Source organism: Lissotriton helveticus, chromosome 10, assembly GCF_964261635.1.
Source record: "Lissotriton helveticus chromosome 10, aLisHel1.1, whole genome shotgun sequence".
NCBI classification, from domain to species: Eukaryota; Metazoa; Chordata; class Amphibia; order Caudata; family Salamandridae; genus Lissotriton; species Lissotriton helveticus.
The window spans coordinates 68,890,304-68,911,072 of NC_136071.1; the positions used below are offsets into that span (position 1 = coordinate 68,890,304).

The 20,769-nt window shown below is 45.1% G+C and overlaps 1 protein-coding gene across 1 annotated transcript in view; it reads right to left on the reverse strand.

The window, feature by feature from the left end:
* Nucleotides 1–20,769, reverse strand: part of LOC144785048 (metalloproteinase inhibitor 4-like) — a 106,158-nt gene that overhangs the window by 27,238 nt on the left and 58,151 nt on the right. The window contains exons 5-6 of the mRNA XM_078664166.1: nt 18,048–18,173; nt 7,624–7,627 (exon numbers count right to left, since the gene is read on the reverse strand). Coding sequence (XP_078520292.1) covers nt 7,624–7,627; nt 18,048–18,173 — 130 coding nt within the window. The remainder of the gene's footprint in view (nt 1–7,623; nt 7,628–18,047; nt 18,174–20,769) is intronic.

Consider the following 20,769-nt stretch of genomic DNA (forward strand, 5'->3'; position numbering starts at 1 on the left):
GGTTTGTGACAACTGGCAATTTTTTGCGTGAGAGAGACCACCAGCTGAGTATCGTCCACGTATGTAACGATCTAAATACCATACGGTTGGACGATCTCAGCCAGCGGTCTCATATACGCATTGAAGAGCATAGGGCTCAGTGATGAGCCCTGCGGCACCCCACAGCTCAGGGGCTTACTTGACAAGACACAGGCTCCCTCAAAAACCTGAAAAGTCCTACCACTCAAAAAGGACTTAAACCAAGCAAGAGCTTCACCTGACACTCCTACACTATAGAGACGGCGCAACAAGGTTGTTAATGTGTTTCTCGAGGATTTTACTCATCCAGGGAAGCAAGGAGATTGAATGGTTGTTGCTAAGGTTGCCAGGGTCGAGGGTTGGCTTCTTCAGGAGTGCTCGCAACATAGCCAGTTTCCAGTTGGACGGTACGGTGCAAGTCAGTATGGAGGAGTTCAATAACTCCATAATCACTGGAAGAATAGTCTGACTGGCTAAAACTAGCGTGCATGGGGGCGCAGGGTCACATGGAGAGCCTGATTTTACTTGGCGTAACAAAGGGTCAAGAGTTTCGAAGTCTTGAAGGGGAAAGTAATCTAAGCTGTTTTGGTGATGGTACCCGGCTTCTATGAAGGGGGGAGATCCTTGCGTAGAGGAATCTGATTCCGAGTCTGGAAATGATAAATAAATCTTGTTTATCTTTTGATGAAAAAATTCCGCTAGGTCGTTGCATCGGGAGAGTGGGTTGTAGTTGGCGGCCTGAGGAAGTGGCAGCCTGGTCAGGCTCTTTACTATTTGGTACATCTCTTTGGATTGAGATCTAGCCGACATCATTTTCTCACTATAATAGGCTGACTGTGTTGCTTTTATTTCTAATTTATAGGCTCTGATAGCTTCCCTATATGTAGCTTTATCTGTAGTGGCTATCCCAAGCGCCACCTTCTCTTGAGCTTCTTGCATAGGCGTTTTTTCTCTCTAAGTTCTTTCGAATACCAGGGAGCTGTTTTTCGCTGCCTTTTTAAGTTGGTATTGCGAAGGGGAAGTATGGACTCAATTGATTAAGAGATCCAATTGTCATACTCCTTGTTGTCTAAAAAGGGATCCCCAATAAATGGTGGACTAGCAAGCATGCTAGTCCACTGGTTCAAAGGAAGTTTGGACCAATTCCTCATTCTCCGCAAGGTAGGAGTGCGGGGTATGGGTTTATGTATGGTCCAGGTAAAAGAGATTAGAGAGTGGTCAGTCCAAGGAAGGCGGCTGATCGAGCCTACTTTGAGACACGTACAATTACTGAATACAGGGTCCAGGAGGTGACCTTTAACGTGAGTAGGAGATGTAACAAGTAGCACCAGCTGGACTGCAGCCAGACTTGCCGTCAGCTCGACGGCGGCATTGTCTGAAAGGTTATCAAAATGTATATTAAGGTCGTCAAGCAGAGTAAAATTAGAAGGGGACGTGACCAGGTCCGCCACTGAGGATGATAGGGATATGTTAAACTGTTTAAGTGGCCCAGGGGGGAGATAGATGAGAATGCCTGAAAAGCTATCATTAGGAGAAAATTCAATAGTAAAGGCCATACTTTCGCAATCATTAATGGTCTCAGAAGGACTGCGACACGTGTATTGATCCTTATAAATGATAGCGAGCCCACCGCCCTTCCCATGTATACAGTCCTTGCGGACAATCTGGTAGCCTGGTGGGAGGGCTTGCATTGCACCACATCAGGGTCAGAATCCAAGGTTAACCATGTTTTGGTCAAGAAAACTGCGTCAGGCGAAAATTCGTCCAGCAGCAATGAAATTTCAAAACTATGTTTTGGCAGGGACCTACAGTTTAGCAGGTACATTTTAAAATCCAGCGTGTCATCCGTATTTTGCGAAGACGTAAGCCCTGTGTTGCAGAAGGGACAAACCTGGGGTAGCTCCAGAGGGTGAAAGGGGTGACCCCAGCTAGTGGCTATGAGGGGCCGTAGTTTGTGAAGAGACCCTGTGCTATAGGAAATCCTATGTCCCAATGGAGAAGCAGGGGTCATGGCCCCTGGCCCCGGTCCGCCGCGGACGGGCGCAGACGGGCTTACCTTCGGTGCTGCGCCCGCCCGCTGTGCGGACGACATCTGGAGTTCATTTTATAAGGGTAGAGGAGAGCGGGAGGCAGCCCAACAACTGGTGCGCTCACCTCATTTAGCCCCAAGATGGCGGCCAGCCCTGGTCCGGACCGCGTCAGAACCTAATCGTTCTGAGCAGGGAGCAGGGTTCGAATACTGCAAGGGGCAGATAAAGGTTCCTGATTAAAACACAAAACCAAAATAATATTGCAACGCAACTTGGTTCTCAAAGGTATTTAAAATTGACAGGCAGCCTAGCCCCTGGCCTTCGCCTCAGGGGAGATAAACAAACACACTAATCTACGCCGGCGCGTCACAGCGCGCTTTAAATACTTAGGGCGGGATGCAGCCCAACAACTGGTACGCTCACCTCGTTTCCCCCCCAAGATGGCGGCCAGCCCTGTCTCGGACCGCGTCAGAACCTAATCGTTCTGAGCGGGGAGCAGGGTTCGAATACTGCAAGGGGCAGATAAAGGTTCCTGATTAAAATACAAAACCAAAATAATATTGCAACGCAACTTAGTTCTCAAAGGTATTTAAAATTGACAGGCAGCCTAACCCCCGGCTTCCGCCTCAGGGGAGATAAACAAACACACTAATCTTTTGGCTTCCAGTTTCAAAAAAGCCGCTGAGATTCTGCGAATTTCCAGTGGAAGAGAGTTCCATATCTTTGGGGCCGCACCGGAGAAGGCTCAGTGACAAGTTCTCTTTTTGTGAAGGATGAGTGGTTTCAGGAGGAACATTTTAGTTCTTCTTGAGGCTCTACCACCACATGATAATTGAAGCTTTTGCGCTAGGTATCTGGGAATAAGAGTTGCAGGGCTTTGTGCACCAGAACTGCAATCTTTAACTGAATTCTAGCTTCGTAGGGCAACCATTTAAGAGATTTTAGGACTGGGGATATGTGCTCATTTCATTTGGTACCCAACACCAATCTAGCCGCAGCGTTCAGTGATGCCCTTAGTGGAGGGGTGTATGTGGGAAGGCCACACAGAGTAGCGCTGCCATAGTCAAGCCTCGGCAAGACAATCGCTTGAACCACCTGCTTGAAGTTGGATTGTGGGAGGAATGGTTTCATGTTTCTAAGTGTCCTCATCAAGTGATTAACTCCTTTACACACATTGCTGATGTGATTTTTCATATTCAGGTATTTGTCCAAGGTGATTCCGAGGGATTTGGCAGAGTCTATGATGAGAGGGGTGCAGTTGAAAGCAGTGAGGTGACTTAACCAAAGGTCTAGTTTGGGGATGTGGTTTGGAGGCGAGATAAGAAGGAATTCAGTTTCGGAGGTGTTGAGCGGGAGATGGTTCTCAGTTAACCAATTTTGCGTAGACATAAGGGTAGAGTTAAGTGAGATGATGTCATCCGGAGATGACATTTTCAGATAAAGTTGTGTATTGTCCGCATATATATGGAAAAGAATGTTCATGGAATTTAGAGAATAAGCTAATGGTTCCAAGAAAAGGTTGAAGAGGATAGGAGATAGGGCTGATCCTTGGGGGACACCCATGAGTAATGGAGAGGCCTTGGAGAGGGAGTGGTTTGCCTTGACTCTTTGTGATCTGTGGTGGAGGAAGGACGAGAACCATTGTAGCACCGGACCAGAGAAACCCATCCTATTGTTCAGAATGGATAGGAGGGTGTCATGATTAACCGTGTCAAATGTGGAGGAAAGGTCAAGGAGGATTAGGAGGCATGACTCATTTTGGTCAAGCATTTTTAAGATATCATCCATAACATGAATGAGAGCAGACTCGGTACTGTGCATAGTAGTTTGTTGCTGGTCCAGTCTTCTGTGCTTCTTGAGGTGGTCTGAGCAACCATTTTGAGTAACCTGGGCTGCTGCAGCATTCTCTTTTAAAAGGCTCCAGCATTCTCTTTTAAAAGGCTCCAGCACATACAAGATGCCATCACCAAGTTGGTGTTAGACCTGCGGTGCCAAGCCACATCATCTGCTGTGCTAGATTCTTTGTACTGGCTGTCAATTGCTAAAAGCATTAGCAATAAATCACTGTTGTGTTGTGTAAGCAGGGCTTTTTATAATTGGAGGTCCAGCAATCTCAAGGGGAAATTTAGCCAATATGCTCCTAGTAGAAATTTTAGTTCCAGGGAAGCCTCCTTATTGGTGGTCCACAGATACAAGCAGGAGCATCTTGGAGGTCGGTCTTTTACCATCATTGCTGCTAAATTGTGGTACTCCCTTTCTAACCACATGGTATAAATTGCAAGATCACCTATGCATTTGCAAAGAGTTAAAATCTTGGCTCTACTCACAACAGATTCTGATCACTAATTCTCTTGAAGGTCCTTTGCGTAGAGCTAGGGCACCTATATAGGTATTAGAGTACTCAAAGATTCTGGTAACATAACATAACCACGCCTCTTTTAAACAACATTCTGAGAAATTAGGTTGTTGATTAAGAGGGGTGTTAACCCTGCTCAAGCAACAGCCACAACCCCTGTTAAGGTGAACCACAAAAGTGACTATATGAATCTGAGCTTAACTAGTCGCATGAAACTGGAGCAAAAAAAACCCTGGTCAACTGCGATGGAGCGCAGGTCAGATACAAGAAGTGGAATGGGCCTTAAAAGAAATTTCTAGAAGGTAAAGTTATGCGGGTCAAGGCTGCAGCAAGTGTCTGAGAAGAAGGATGACACGTTGTTGGGGAGCCACTGTACAAAGTAGCAGTGAAGATTTCTACGTTTGGACTTGGACTCTTTTTTGTAGTTGAAAATCTGCAGCAGGATGAATCTGCTAGCTGTAGCTGCAATGGCTGTACAAGGTGAAAACCCCTTTTGCGTAGAACAGCTGAACAGGATTTGCTTCTGTGGAGAAGAACGTAGTGGCAGCTGCTCGAAGAAAGGCAGACAGGCTATTCACCTTGGGCGGATCGAGGATCAGTTAAGACCCAGTTTCCTCTCAGTTCTCAGAGCACTTTTTTTGGCAAATATTTTGAATTTTAGCTATCTGGGCACATTTAGCACCACTCCCATGGGGCTATGACTGAAGTGCCACCACTTTGAAGGTCAGTACTCACTAGAGCGGGGTACAGGTGCAAGTCCAAGATGCTTGGAACCTTTTCTGTCCCTAAGGGTCTGATCAGGAAGCTAGACAACCAGCTCTTTGAGTCACTCTAGTAGTTGTGGATTCAAGCAGCGGAACAGGCTTAAGTAGCAGGGCAGGCCTTGGAGGGTTCAAGGCATGCTTCGGGGAAGCTAAGCAGGCCTTCCAGGTGCAGCAAAGCAGGCTTCTAAAGCACACAGCAGGTCATAGCGGCAGGCAATCTTCAGAGAGTCCTTCTGCATATCTAGAAAGTGAACTAAAGAGTGGGTCCGGGGGTCCTATTTCCATAAACACAACAATTGATGGACAGAATGCAGAACAATGTCATACATTCACCCCAGTACAGAGATCTGGGCCTAAATCCATCGTTTTTTTGCACTCCACACCACCCCAGGTCAGACATGGCCATATGCAAATCAGCCTTGACCCTGTGCCTCATGGGAACAGTCCAGCCCGAACTGCCAAGCCATGTCTTTCCTAGACTAGAATCAAGCATCCAAGGACCGGTTTCTGGCTAACAGCCTTCATCAGCCTTGATAGCTTGACTCCAGTGGTGTGGAGAGCATGGGACTCAGGTCTGAGCATACCCATCCCACTCGGGGTGACAAATGCAAAAACAACAATTGAAGGACAGAATGCAGAACAATGTCATACATTCACCCCAGTACAGAGATCTGGGCCTAAATCCATCGTTTCTTTGCACTCCACACCACCCCAGGTCAGACATGGCCATATGCAAATCAGCCTTGACCCTGTGCCTCATGGGAACAGTCCAGCCCGAACTGCCAAGCCATGTCTTTCGTGGACCGGAATCAAGCATCCAAGGACCGGTTTCTGGCTATCAGCCTTCATCAGCCTGGATAGCTTGACTCCAGTGGTGTGGAGAGCATGGGACTCACGTCTGAGCATACCCATCCCAGTCGGGTGACAAATGCAAAAACAATAATTGATGCCTGCCTCTTTTGCCCTAGCTGCAGTCTGATTACAGGTCAGGGAGCTAGGTTGAAGTCCTTTGTGTGAATGCATGGCACAGCCTATTGAACTGCAAGTAGGTCTGTGTCCAGCTACTTTTCGCATCCTGACAGTTATGGTCCATTAAGGAACACCTAATCCCTCGATTGTGTGGCTGTCCTTTTAACAAGTATACAAAGTCCAACTGCCAACTACACCCAGCCATGTGACCCAGTAACAGTCTGCAGATACCAATTAGTTAGGGCAGGAAAATGTCAACTTTCAGAAAGGGGCAATTTCAAAATTGTCTCTTAAAATCTGACTAAGTATGGGCGAATTTTGCCGATCTGCAGTCCGCGAATTCGCGAGAAATTGCAAAAAAGTCCGCAAATTCGCAGATTTTCCCGCGAACTCGCAGATTTTTTTGCGATTTCCATCTGCTCAACTGGAGTACTTTCTACTGGCTAATCAGTAAGTGCTACCTCGTTGGGTAAATGTATAGTGCTTTTCCTACACTGCAGCTGCGTAAAGGGCCAGAAGATTTGTCTCCACTGACCATGCGTGCCTGTAACTTTGCCACAGTGCCAAAACTCGCAGAGGTCCCTTGAGTCAGCTGTCCATCATAGTTGGGAAAGGGCGGGAAGACGTTTGATACCGCTAGTGAGTGGTTCGGGGATTCTATGCGTGTCAACATGCCTCTTGTATATAAAGGGTCAGAGAGCGAGCAGGGCAGCAGGTGAGGAGAAAGCAGCCTCCTGGTCACAGGAACTACACGGGGATTGCACTCGAGAAACTGATGGATTCAAAGACCTTCCTCGAGTATTACAGCTAATTTTCGATGGCAGATATGGGGTTAAAGCACACTTGCCAAGCCTCGACCGTGCTCACTAATGTTTTGGGCTGACTAAAACATTACTGAATTTGAGCTTCAACTCGGGGACCTGATTTATTTATATCTGTAAGTGCTTCCTGTTGTGGTTTAATTTTTGTGACAGGAGCCTCTTGCCAGAATGAATCCTGCCCTGCATAGTTATCCACGAAGATGCCACCGTTTTGTGAAATACCTCTACTCAACTGGAGTACTTTCTATTGGCTAATTCAGTAAGTGGTACCTCGTTGGGTAAATAATAGTGCTTTTCCTACACTGCAACTGCGTAGGGCCAGAAGATTTGTCTCCACTGACCATGTGTGCCTGTAACTTTGCCACCGCGCCAAAAGGCGCTGAGGTCCCTTGAGTGAGCTGTCAATCATAGTTGGGAAAGGGCGGGAAGACGTTTGATACCGCTAGTGTGTGGAGAGGGGCTTCTATGCGTGTCAACATGCCTCTTGTGAATAAAGGGTCAGGGAGCGAGCAGGGCAGCAGGTGAGGAGAAAGCAGCCTCCTGGTCACGGGAACTACACGGGGATTGCGCTTGAGAAACTCAGGGATGTAAAAGACCTCCCTCGGGAATTACAGCTAATTTTCGACAGCAGATATGGGGTTAAAGCACACTTGCCCAGCCTCGACCGTACTCACTAATGTTTTGGGCTGATTAAAACGTTACTGAATTTGAGCTTCATCTTGGGCACCTGCTTTATTTATATCTGTAAGAGCTTCCTGTTGAGGTTGAATTTTTGGCCCACAGGAAGCACTCACAGAGTTAAGGCAGGTGCCCGAGTTGAAGCTAACTTTGTAACCATTTTAGAATGGCGCCGGCAAGCTGCCAGCGTTGACTTGCAAGTTGCAACTCTGGCAGCTTGCCGGCGCCATTCTAAAATGGTTACAAAGTTAGCTTTCTTCAACTCGAGCACCTGCTTTAACTGAAATCCGCCCGCAAGCGGATTTGCGGATTTGTCGGAAATTTCGCGAGATTCGCAAATCGCGAAATTGCCGAAAATCCGCAAATTCCGCGAGCGGAACTGATTTCCCACCCATATTAAATCTGACTTTACCATTAAAGAGGATTTTAAATTAGATATCAAACATGAATTTCCTACCTGTTCCCAATCAAATGTTAGCACTTGTTAAATGTACCTGGGCAGCCCCAATGCTAGGGAGGCCTTACAGTAGTAAAAAACAAATGTAGGATTTTTTCACTACCGGGACATGTAAAACTTAAGTATGTGCCTAACCTTTAAGTCACAATTCACCCTGTCCTTTTGGATACCTAGGGCCTAACTTAAGGTGTGACTTTTATTTAATAAAAGGGACGTTTAAGGTTTGGCAAGGGAGTTGTTTTACCAAATATAATTGGCAGCTAAAACTGCATATGGGCCGCAGTGTTAGACCTGGGATATGTCTTAAAAGGCTACTTAAGCGGGTGCACAGTAAGTGCTGCAGTTCCACTAGTAGCATGTATATTTTATACCCTGGGTACATGGTATACCCCTTTACTAGGGACTTAAAAGTAAATTAAATACTCCACTGTGATGTAAGCCAATTTTGTCATGTTGTAGTGCCTGAGTAAAGCCACTTTAACACTGGTTTGCAGTGGTAATCCACACTGAGTACTAATGCCAGCAAAACCGTTTCTGAAAAATAGGATGGGTGAAGGCAAAACGTTTGGAGGTGACCCTGCAGAGAGGGTCAAGTAGAACAAACACACTCAACAACAAGGTTGAAAGGAATTGATTTCTGGATCTGAGGAGTGGTTATTATTAGAATCCCAAAGGGAGACTGAGAACTTGAAGAAAACTGTTTGTATACCAACTGCGCCTACATGAGTTAGGAAAAATGCCTCAAAGCCTGTCTGGGGATTTAGCAATGTTTCAAATTAACTGCACATGTTCGTGAACCTCAATGGCATTATAATTGCTGGGAGAGCGCTGGGGGTCTTGACTACTGGAGGCAGAAAGAGCTCAAGCTATCCTGGGCAAATGTCAGCTCCACCGCTGCAGCATCAAATATGGCATCCACGTTTATAACATTCAAGGGATAGAAGTGTACCCAGCAAACTAGAAGGGCCACCGAAGCAAGCTGTGCACGAACACTCTAAAAGAACTACAGAGATTCCCTGGGCTCCTCAACTATCACTGTTGTTTTGTCACTTGAATTACCAAGACCTGCAGACAGCCTACAAAACTCATGACCAGGTACACACAGAAAAAGTGAAAGAAGTGTGCTCCACTAGCCGAATCCAACAACATGGTGCACCAATCCGGCCTTTCACCAACTCCTTTCAACCCATCCTCCTGGTAATCGATGTCATAATTTAATGATGTATCAAGGTGGAGGCATCACTGCAAGACCCTCCACAGACACCAGTCAACCCTTCCTCCTGGTCATCGTTGCTAGTCTTGAATGGCATGGAGTGATGATGTATCAAGAAGGATGCGTAGCTGCAAGACCCTTCACCTACACCAGTCAACCTACCCTCCTGAACATCGATGTCAGCCTAAAATGGCAAGGAGAGATAATGTATCATGGTGGAGGCATCGCTGCAAGACCCTTCACCTACACCAGTCAACCTACCCTCCTGAACATCGATGTCAGCCTAAAATGGCAGGGAGAGATAATGTATAATGGTGGAGGCATCGCTGCAAGACCCTTCACCTACACCCGTCAACCTACCCTCCTGGATGGACATCAATGTCAGCCTAAAATGGCAGGGAGAAATGATGTATCAAGATGGAGGCATTGCTGCAAGACTCTCCACTGACTCCAGTCAAACCTTTGTCCTGGTCGTCGTTGTTATGCTTGAATGACATGGAGTGATGATGTATCAAGAAGGATGCATAGCTGCAAGACCCTTCACCTACGCCAGTCAACCTACCCTCATGTTCATCAATGCCAGCATAAAATGTCAGGGAGCGTTGATGTGTCAAGGAGGAGGCATAACTGCAAGACCCTTCACCGACACCAGTCAGCCCATCATCCTGGTCATCAATGTCAGCCAAATCTGTGTAAAGCCTACAAGAAGTGCACAATGCACTAGCTGGGAAAGCTGGCCTAAAAAAAGGCTGTCCTAAGAAAATACAATGGCTACGGGTGGAGCCAAATTCACATAACTGCAAATAAAAACACCTTACCTATTTAAACATGTCAACTAAGTTGGACTGTACAGATATCAAGGGCTGGCAGAAATCACCACACAAAACCTACTCTAGCATTGACTCAAAAGGGCCAATATTAAAATCAACATCTTGCCCGGCTGTCTTCAGCCTTGGGATTTGAGATTGTTAGAAAGTGTGTGTGCAATGTCAATGATTACTGTGATATGTGTAGGCCTAACAACGGAAACACCAAATTTTTTTTGGGGGGGTGTTTTTATTGTTTTTCTTAGTGTAAAGAAATGTCAGTATCAATAACACCTGTGTGCAAGCAACGGTAAACATTAGAGCATGGAACAGGATTATGGTACATATATGGTAATATGACATGATCATGGTATGAGGATCAGAGGCTTAGCATACATGGTATACCCCTTTACTAGGGACTTAAAAGTAAATTAAATACTCCACTGTGATGTAAGCCAATTTTGTCATGTTGTAGTGCCTGAGTAAAGCCACTTTAACACTGGTTTGCAGTGGTAATCCACACTGAGTACTAATTCCAGCAAAACCGTTTCTGAAAAATAGGAGGGATGAAGGCAAAACGTTTGGAGGTGACCCTGCAGAGAGGGTCAAGTAGAACAAACACACTCAACAACAAGGTTGAAATGAATTGATTTCTGGATCTGAGGAGTGGTTATTATTAGAATCCCAAAGGGAGACTGAGAACTTGAAGAAAACTGTTTGTATACCAACTGCGCCTACATGAGTTAGGAAAAATGCCTCAAAGTCTGTCTGGGGATTTAGCAATGTTTCAAATTAACTGCACATGTTCGTGAACCTCAATGGCATTATAATTGCTGGGAGAGCGCTGGGGGTCTTGACTACTGGAGGCAGAAAGAGCTCAAGCTATCCTGGGCAAATGTCAGCTCCACCGCTGCAGCATCAAATATGGCATCCACGTTTATAACATTCAAGGGATAGAAGTGTACCCAGCAAACTAGAAGGGCCACCGAAGCAAGCTGTGCACGAACACTCTAAAAGAACTACAGAGATTCCCTGGGCTCCTCAACTATCACTGTTGTTTTGTCACTTGAATTACCAAGACCTGCAGACAGCCTACAAAACTCATGACCAGGTACACACAGAAAAAGTGAAAGAAGTGTGCTCCACTAGCCGAATCCAACAACATGGTGCACCAATCCTGCCTTTCACCAACTCCTTTCAACCCATCCTCCTGGTCATCGATGTCATAATTTAATGATGTATCAAGGTGGAGGCATCACTGCAAGACCCTCCACAGACACCAGTCAACCCTTCCTCCTGGTCATCGTTGCTAGTCTTGAATGGCATGGAGTGATGATGTATCAAGAAGGATGCGTAGCTGCAAGACCCTTCACCTACACCAGTCAACCTACCCTCCTGAACATCGATGTCAGCCTAAAATGGCAAGGAGAGATAATGTATCATGGTGGAGGCATCGCTGCAAGACCCTTCACCTACACCAGTCAACCTACCCTCCTGAACATCGATGTCAGCCTAAAATGGCAGGGAGAGATAATGTATAATGGTGGAGGCATCGCTGCAAGACCCTTCACCTACACCAGTCAACCTACCCTCCTGGATGGACATCAATGTCAGCCTAAAATGGCAGGGAGAAATGATGTATCAAGATGGAGGCATTGCTGCAAGACTCTCCACTGACTCCAGTCAAACCTTTGTCCTGGTCGTCGTTGTTATGCTTGAATGACATGGAGTGATGATGTATCAAGAAGGATGCATAGCTGCAAGACCCTTCACCTACGCCAGTCAACCTACCCTCATGTTCATCAATGCCAGCATAAAATGTCAGGGAGCGTTGATGTGTCAAGGAGGAGGCATAACTGCAAGACCCTTCACCGACACCAGTCAGCCCATCATCCTGGTCATCAATGTCAGCCAAATCTGTGTAAAGCCTACAAGAAGTGCACAATGCACTAGCTGGGAAAGCTGGCCTAAAAAAAGGCTGTCCTAAGAAAATACAATGGCTACGGGTGGAGCCAAATTCACATAACTGCAAATAAAAACACCTTACCTATTTAAACATGTCAACTAAGTTGGACTGTACAGATATCAAGGGCTGGCAGAAATCACCACACAAAACCTACTCTAGCATTGACTCAAAAGGGCCAATATTAAAATCAACATCTTGCCCGGCTGTCTTCAGCCTTGGGATTTGAGATTGTTAGAAAGTGTGTGTGCAATGTCAATGATTACTGTGATATGTGTAGGCCTAACAACGGAAACACCAATTTTTTTTTGGGGGGTGGGAATCTGTTTTTATTGTTTTTCTTAGTGTAAAGAAATGTCAGTATCAATAACACCTGTGTGCAAGCAACGGTAAACATAAGAGCATGGAACAGGATTATGGTACATATATGGTAATATGACATGATCATGGTATGAGGATCAGAGGCTTAGCATTCGTCTAGAGTGGGGGGCAAGGGTGAGGTTCAAAGGGAGTGAGCTTGACAGAGTTTGTTATTATCCAAGTGATTGCATCTTCAGTAAGGTACAGTTCGATTGTGTGGGTCCTTTGTTAGGTCATGAACTCTCTATTAAGGAAGAGCACTTTGAGTTGGCTTTTGAATTTTTTGAAGGAAGGGTTAGTCCTGATGTGTACTGGGATGACATTCCAGATTTTCGGTGCATTTCCAGAAAGAGAGCGAGATTAGGTTTTTGTTTGTGGGTTTTCGGGGGGATAAGGAGAAGAGTATTGGTGCTCCTGAGATTTCTTGTCTGCCCTGCTTTCTTGAGTTTGGCGGCTAGATAGAATGGTTTGACAGTGTGCAGAGCTTTGTGAGTGAGTCAAGCAGTTCTGAAGTTGGCGTGCATTTCTATGGGGAGCCAGTTTAGCTCTTTGAGAGCGGGAGAGATGTGTTCAAATATCTTTACTCCGGTCACCATTCTATCTGCTGCATTTAGGGTTGATCTGAGAGTAGCAAGGTAAGATTTTGCAGTGCATGTGAGGGTGGTGTTCCCGTAGTCTAATCTGGATAGCACGAGGGATTGAGTGGCTTGCTTGAGGTCTTCTGGAAGGATGAAGGGTTTTATTTTGTTCAGAAGTTTTAAGTTGAAGAAAGTACATCTCACGGTGTTCTTGATGTGTTTGACCATGTCATGGTTAGGGTCCAGGGTGAGTCCCAGCGATTTCACAGAGTCTGCTGGTATGAGGGTGCGGATGAGAGCGGCAATAGACTTTATCCATTCCATGATTTGGGGGGACTTCTCTTTGTTGGCTATGAGGAGGATTTCCGTTTTGTCTTGGTTGAGTTTCAGATGGTTTTGGGACAGTCATTTTTGGACTTCTATTAGGGTGTCATTGAGTCTTTGTATGTCTGCTGAGGTTGAGGTTTCAAGGTAGATCTGGGTGTCATCTGCAAGAGTATGTTGGCTTTTTTGAGGATGGTGGAGAGTGGCTCCATGTAAATGTTGAACAGTGCGGGGGAGAGAACTGATCCTTGTGGAACGCATCAGTTTATGGGGTGTAGGTCAGGCATGAAGTTTCTGATTTTTATTCTTTGGGAGCGGTTTTGCAGGAAGGAGGTGAACCATTGTAGTACCACCCCTTCTGCTCCTACCCGTCCTCGGAGTATGTTGATGAGTAGTTTGTGGTCAACCGTGTCGAAGGCCGCCGAAAGATCCAGGATTATAAGTAGCTGCTGCGGTCATTGTCAAGTGATGTGTGGAAATCATCTATGACATTTAGGATGGCTGTCTCTGTGCTACATCCTATCCTGAAACCCTATTGGTGAGGGTCGAGAAGGTCGTTGTGGTCCATGTGAAAGGTGAGTTGATGGAGAACACATTTTTCTAGTACTTTTGCTAAGAATGGAAGATTGGAGACAGGCCTGAAGTTGTTGAGATCATTTGGGTCAGCGCCTGCTTTTTTCAGTAAGGGTGTTACTTGTCCGATTTTGAGGCAGTCCGGTATGATTCCAGTTTTCAGGGAGCTGTTTATAATCTTTGACCAGAGTGGGTCTAGGGAGAGTTTGAAATTTTTAGCCAGTTGGGCAGGGAGGGGATCTTCAACGTGTGGAGAGGGTTTGGATTCAGAGGTTAATTCAATAATTTCAGCTTCAGTGATGGGTTCGAAGGTTTTCCAATTGTTTGTGGATTGATTGTCTTCTCTATTGAGGTGCAGACCATCATTGGGGGGTTGGAGGTGACTCTAGAGAGAGCTCGATCTTTAATATTTTTTCATCAAAGAAATTGGCAAATTTGTCACAAAGGTCTTTGGAGACTGGAATTGCAGATGGAGGTGGTTTGGATGTTTGCTGCCTAATGATATTGAAGAGTTCTGTGGGGTGATTTTATAGCATTGTTTAGAGCACTGCAGAAAAAGGTTGATTTTTCATTTTTGATGTGCTTTTTATAATTGCTTCGTTCCTTTTTGAGATGATCAAGGTGGTTTGTTGAAGGGTTGTTACGCCAAAGTCTTTCTGCAGCTCTTAGTCTTCTTCTTTCTGAGTTTAGTTCCTTGTTGAACCACGATCTGGATGGGATGTTCTTGATTTTGTTTTTTATTCAAGCAAGCTATTTGGTCTAACATGGCGGTCATAGATCTATTCTGCAAGCCCCCAATTGTACAAAAGCACTTTTTAATATTGTCAGGGATCTATCCAGTCCAGCTTGTATAAGTAACAAGGTAGTTGCATGGCAGAAACTCTGCGATGAGATTGCCTCTTTTTTTGAGGACAAAATAACCAACATTATTGGAAAATTACAATCTGACGGCCCGGCTGATTCAGTCTGGAAGCCGGATATAGAATCCAAGATAGCTACCTCTCTGGACATCTTCCATGCCCCCTCAGAGGACTCTTTCAACCAGCTTGCTTTAAGTGTGTCCTCGGGCTCTCCATTAGGTCCTCTTTCTCATAAAATCTGGAAAATCTTGGGTGAAGAAACCTTTCCCTTGGCTATGGAAGATCTGCTGCCAGTCATTGGAGGAAGGCGTGGTACCGGAGGCATAGAAGCAAGCAGTAGTAACTCCCCTGCTCAAAAAACCATCTCTGGACCCTACGATCCAGCGAGTTTCAGACCCATTTCCTTACTGCCCTACCCGGTTAAAATCTTGCAGAAGGCAGTTAGCAAAAGTTTATCGTGCTATCTTGAGGATAACCTACTTCTGGATAGGGACCAATATGGCTTCCGCCTGGGACATGGGACTTAGACTGCACTGGCAACGGTAATGGACAATCTGCAAATGCGTGCTGACAATGGGAATTTCTCTGTCTCAATATTACTGGACATGTCAGCCGCATTTGACACGGTGAGCCATGCCGTGCTGCTTGAGAGATTGGAAAGTATAGGGGTTAAAGGGCGGGCCCTGCAGTGGCTAGTATCTTACCTGTCAGGAAGACAACAGTCTGTATCTTTAACGTCGTTTATCTCTGAAATGTCCCCAGTACATCACGGGGTGCCACAGGGCTTGCCAATAACCCCGATCCTTTTCAACATCTATCTACGCCCTCTATTCCCCATTATTAAATCCTACAGGGTAGACCTGGTCAACTATGCAGATGACACTCAATCGGTGTTCTCCCTGGAGGGGAAACAAGCTGCGGGTTGGCTTAGGAAAAACTCCCTACAGCTTAATGGGGGAAAAAAGATGTGGTGTATTGTCCTGCCACCAGAGTGTCTCGACACCTGCCGACAGAGTTCAAGCTCACTTCTGAGGATGAATCTCTGGTCCCGGCCAAAGTGGTGCACAACTTGGGGGTTATGGTAGATGAAAATCTGCAAATGGATGTACAAGCTAACAAAACTGCCAGTGTGTGCCTTTCTTTGCTACGAATATTACGAAAGATCCTTCTCCTACTCCCTGAAGACACCCGACCGCTTGTAGTGAGAAGTGAAATATTGAGCAGGTTGGACTACTGCAACTCCCTGTATCTGGGAGCACCACAATATATTGTGCAGGGGTTGCAGAGAGTACAGGCGATGGCAGCAAAGTTGGCGCTAAATAGACAACGCAGGTCTTCTACGACACCGGCTTTAAGAGATCTTCATTGGCCGCCCATTGTAGAGGGAATTTGTTTTAAATCTCTCTGCATTGTATATAGGGCAGTACATGGCCAGGGTCCTATTCCCTTGCAAGAAATGTTCACCTGGTATAACCCAAGGAGGTAGCTCCGCTCGTCAAATACTTATCTGATCACAACTACCAGATTTAAGAGATCCCGGAAGGGGGGTAGAGCTTTCGGAGTGATTGCCTCACGCATTTGGAGTGAGCTGCCTCTTAGACAGGCGAGCTCATTGACCAGTTTTAGGAAGAGTCTGAAATCCTGGCTTTTTCCCAGGAATGCTTTTTAGTTTCCTTTCTATTGATGACTGATCTTGCTTTTTGATATTTATTCTCTGATCCAAGCGCCAGGATACCCGTAGGGTGGCAGTTTTGCGCTATATAAATTCCTATTCCATTCCATTCCATTCCATAGATGCATTGTACTGTGAGGTGAGTTCTGTTGTGGACCTGTCGCATGCCAAGGAGGGGATTGTGCTTAACCTTTCTTCTAGTTCATCAAGGGGGATATGGCTCAGGGTTCTCGTCCAGTGAAAGTGTTCATTATTGTGAGGTCGTCGTTGGGTCTTTTGATTAATATGGAAAATAATGATATTGTGGTCTGACCAGTCAACAGGGAGAGTACTGTCAATGGTGATTGAGTCTTTTGAGCAATGATGGATTCTAAGATTGAGCCTTTGTTGTGATTTTCAAGAGTTCCAATAGACTGGTATCAATGCCGTTGGATTTCCACATGGTGACCTGCCCATCAATCCCAAGTCAGAGATAAGTGGTTAAACAAGTTCTATGACTCAAAGCCACACCTAGGCCATTCCAGGTCACAGGTGGGGTCTCTCTTAACCTAAAGACAAACGCGCGCCCAAGGAAAACCCTAATCAATCTCACAGATAGAGCGTTGCACCACAAACAGGTCAGAGGATATTGTCCTCAATAAAACATGCTTGGCCAAGAGCTATCATTCCCCAAAATACCACAAAGCTTGATACCATTTGTGGATAGAAATACTCAACCAATTAGGACATGACATGCACACCACATGTATCAATCATATGCTCCTCATGCTCGAGAGCTGGACACATACATACTGGCCCATACTAGCTATCCCCATTGTCGAGAGTCATCTTTGTCCTTCAGATGCCCGCATATATTGATTTGTGAATTAGATGCCTTTTTGGAATGCAGAAAATTGCTTTATTATACCACATGAACTGTTTATAACAGCTGAAAACATTTGTACTCCAAGCACTCTGTTGGGGCTTTCCCTTTTTGCTAAACGACTTTTGTTTTTTCATTTATTTGAAGTAAACTCATATCCAAGCAACAAGTTAATATGGGCTGAACCGTCAGCTGCCCAAGTCAAATTCCAAGGATGGACAATTTCCAGCAGCCTAAAGTATCTAACAGGTCAGTTCAGAGAGCCAGGAGGTTTGTGAGAGAATCAAAATAGCATTTACAAAAAATGACAGTGTCATCGGACCAGTTAAAACGTTTGAAGAAAAATGTTTGTGAAAAACTCATGATTATGCCAGAGTAGGTTTGTGAAGCATATAAACTTTGCAGCGCTATGAAAATACAAAGTTTATCCCATTAGAACTTCACATGCCAATATGTGTGTTCTTGACATTTTTACTGCAAATATTTATACTGCACCTGAATTTTCCTGCAATGGCTAGGTTTTCTGGGTTATTTTTCCTGCAAAAGGCAACCTTTATGTATAATTTTTCTAGCAATTTTGTTAAACTACTCAACTTCTTGCAGTTGTCAATATTTAGAAACAAATTACGGTAATGTCACGCTCACTTATAATACAACTCTCATAGTATACTCTTTGTAGAATGGAACCCTCACAGCCAGCCCCTTAGAGATCATCTTCATAGGACCTGAATCTGTAAATACACTCACCGTACAACTGCAGCCTTTTGCGTAGGCTCCACGGATGCCCTTTATCTGTTGTTTAGACACCTCCTTCCATTTCTTGATGTAGTTGCAAAAGTTGAGATCCACACGGTTACCCCTGTTGCTACCTGTCAGTCAATAGCACAAAAAAATAAAATGGTCTCCATTATATTAGATCATAGTAACGTCTGTTATTTACAGCGCTTAGAAACAGCAGCTTCATATGAAACTTAATATTAACAATCAATCAATCAAGGAATCATAATCAATTTGAGGGTCTCAAAGAGCTGGAGTTGCTAAATAACTTTTTTTAAACCAAGGGAAAGCAAGGTGAAGGCACTCAATAATAACAATAGTATTTTAAAGGTCTTAACTGTTTCACAGAGTCTTATAAGACCTCTGCACAGAGAAGGGCATGAGGTCTGTCCCATGTGGTATTTAGTAGTTGTGTCACTCATCTTTTGATCATCAGCCAACTTTGATCAGAGGTGAGACTGAGTTTTGCCTCTCCAGTGGATTCTGTCATTTCATTCAATATAGGGAGGGGAGGGCCCTCTTGCTTTTTCTCAAACTTTCTTTATTAAGTTTAGTAAGGCACAAAGTTTACATTGGCAGCAATACCATAGCAGTAGACCACAATGACATTCAAAAGTGCTAGCAGCAAACACAGATTCCTAATGGATGGGTCTCTGAGATAAACAAACAAGAAAGTGTATCAACACCGTCAACTGAACAAGTCTCAGCTAATCAAGTCACCAGGTTTACTACCCCTTCCCTCAAGTACCCCCCCCAAAAGGCAAAAAGAATAATTAAAGTGCATGACGGGAATTTCAGAAGTAGCCAATGATGATTGGGGAGCCCAGACCAGCAGGCTTGGGAAGAGTGGCCAGGACAAGCCTGACCGAGTCACAGGGTTAACTCCTATCTCATGGGGTCTCAGACTTGGAAGAGGTAGAGCACCCTAGTACTGGTAGAACAGAAGAGGAGCGGCAGGCCTTTTGACAGAAATCCCACCAAGGGTTCCCATATATAGTCACATTTTTCAGAGGCTCTAGAAGGACATCAGCCATCCGCTAAATGATTAAGATCTGCCAGTGGTGGGCATGTTACTGCGACATTGAGGGGTATCAGGTTTCTTCCAGGATGCAGCTAGAGCCATCTTATCTGGCCCCAAGCCCAGCCATAAAATGGAGTTGTCCCCAGCTGTTTGATGCTTCAGAGAGTAATCCCGTAGCTCCAGGAGAACAAACTGCGGAGTGTTCAGGAGAGGGTATCCCAAGACATCTTTCACTTGCGACAATATCTCAGACCAGTTTGGTTGAATCATGGGGCAGTCCCACCAGATATGATTAAAATCTCCAGGTAGGCCATAGCCCCTGCAGCATTCATTGCTCAGACGTGTCTGGGTACATTTTCTTGAGTTTTGCCAGATATAAACACAAATCATAAAGCACTTGTTTTGAGTATCTCTCAAGCCTAATGAGTGATTGAATCTGGGAATATACCTCCAAAGTTTGCACCCCTGCTCTAAAGTAATTATTGTCCCTGGTGTCTGCTCCCAGAATTCAATATGGTGATGAGTGAGTGTGTGAGCAGTGGATGTCAGGAGTGAGTAGTGGAAGGATATACAGGCCTGTGACCCACCTGCTCTCCGTACAAACTTCTATATGGAGGAACGTTCCCTGAAGGCTGATAGCCCACTCTCTGGTTGGAGTACCCAATGTTTCACTTGAGTGTAGTGATATACTTCCGAGGCTGGTAGATTAAAGTCACGTTGACAATTTTTGAAAGTGGGAATATCCATTCCCATGAAATTGATCAGATATAGTAAAATATCCTCCCTCTCATCATAAATAAAAAGGCCCCAGCAATAGAGCCAGTGTGAAGGCTGTGTTAAAGTGTATAGGGGGAGGGGAGAAGGGAATTTTGCCCAACCAATGACTCAATTCACCCCATCCCAAAACGTAGGTAAGCGTTGAGTGGCCAATTATGCTTCAGTTTCCACAGTAAATCCCAGAAGGATCTTCCAAACACTGTTCTGTCCATGTGGAGCCAGTGTTTGTCCTATTCCCTCATTGAACATTCGGAGATCACTCGCAATTGAGCTGCTTTATAGTATCATATAGTACAATGAAAAGTCAGGTAAGTCCCGCCCCCTTGCCTCTCTGGGTAACATTAACACCTTGTAAGGGAGTCTAGCTCTGCAATTTTGCCATATGAACAGAGCGATCATAGAGTGATGGGAGGAGAAGAACTTTCAGTTGATTTATTTGGGGAGTCCCAGAAAAAGATATAGGAGTCTCAGCAGTACTGACATCTTTACTTCATTTATGCACCCGAGCCAGGTTAAATATGGTGGAGTCCAACGTTTAAGGTCAACCTTCAGCTGATGCAGAAGAGGAGGATTGTTCACTTTATACAGGTCTGCCACCTCTGAGGTAATCATCATCCCTCAGTAAGCTATTTCTTTCTGAACCCATTGGAAGGGAAGGGGTGGAAGTTGATATCGCCTCCATCTCACTTGTTGGTAGGGTCAGGTTGAGGAGAAAGGACTTGTGAAGATTAATACGGAAACTCGCTACTGTTTCATAGACTTGGAGTTCTGCTTGCAATGCTGTCAGAGATGACTTGGGGGAAGTGAGGAACAGTAGCACATCATCCACAAACAGGGAGATTTTGTGATTCTCGGAGCTAAAAGACAGCCTGTTGATTAAGGGTGTGGCA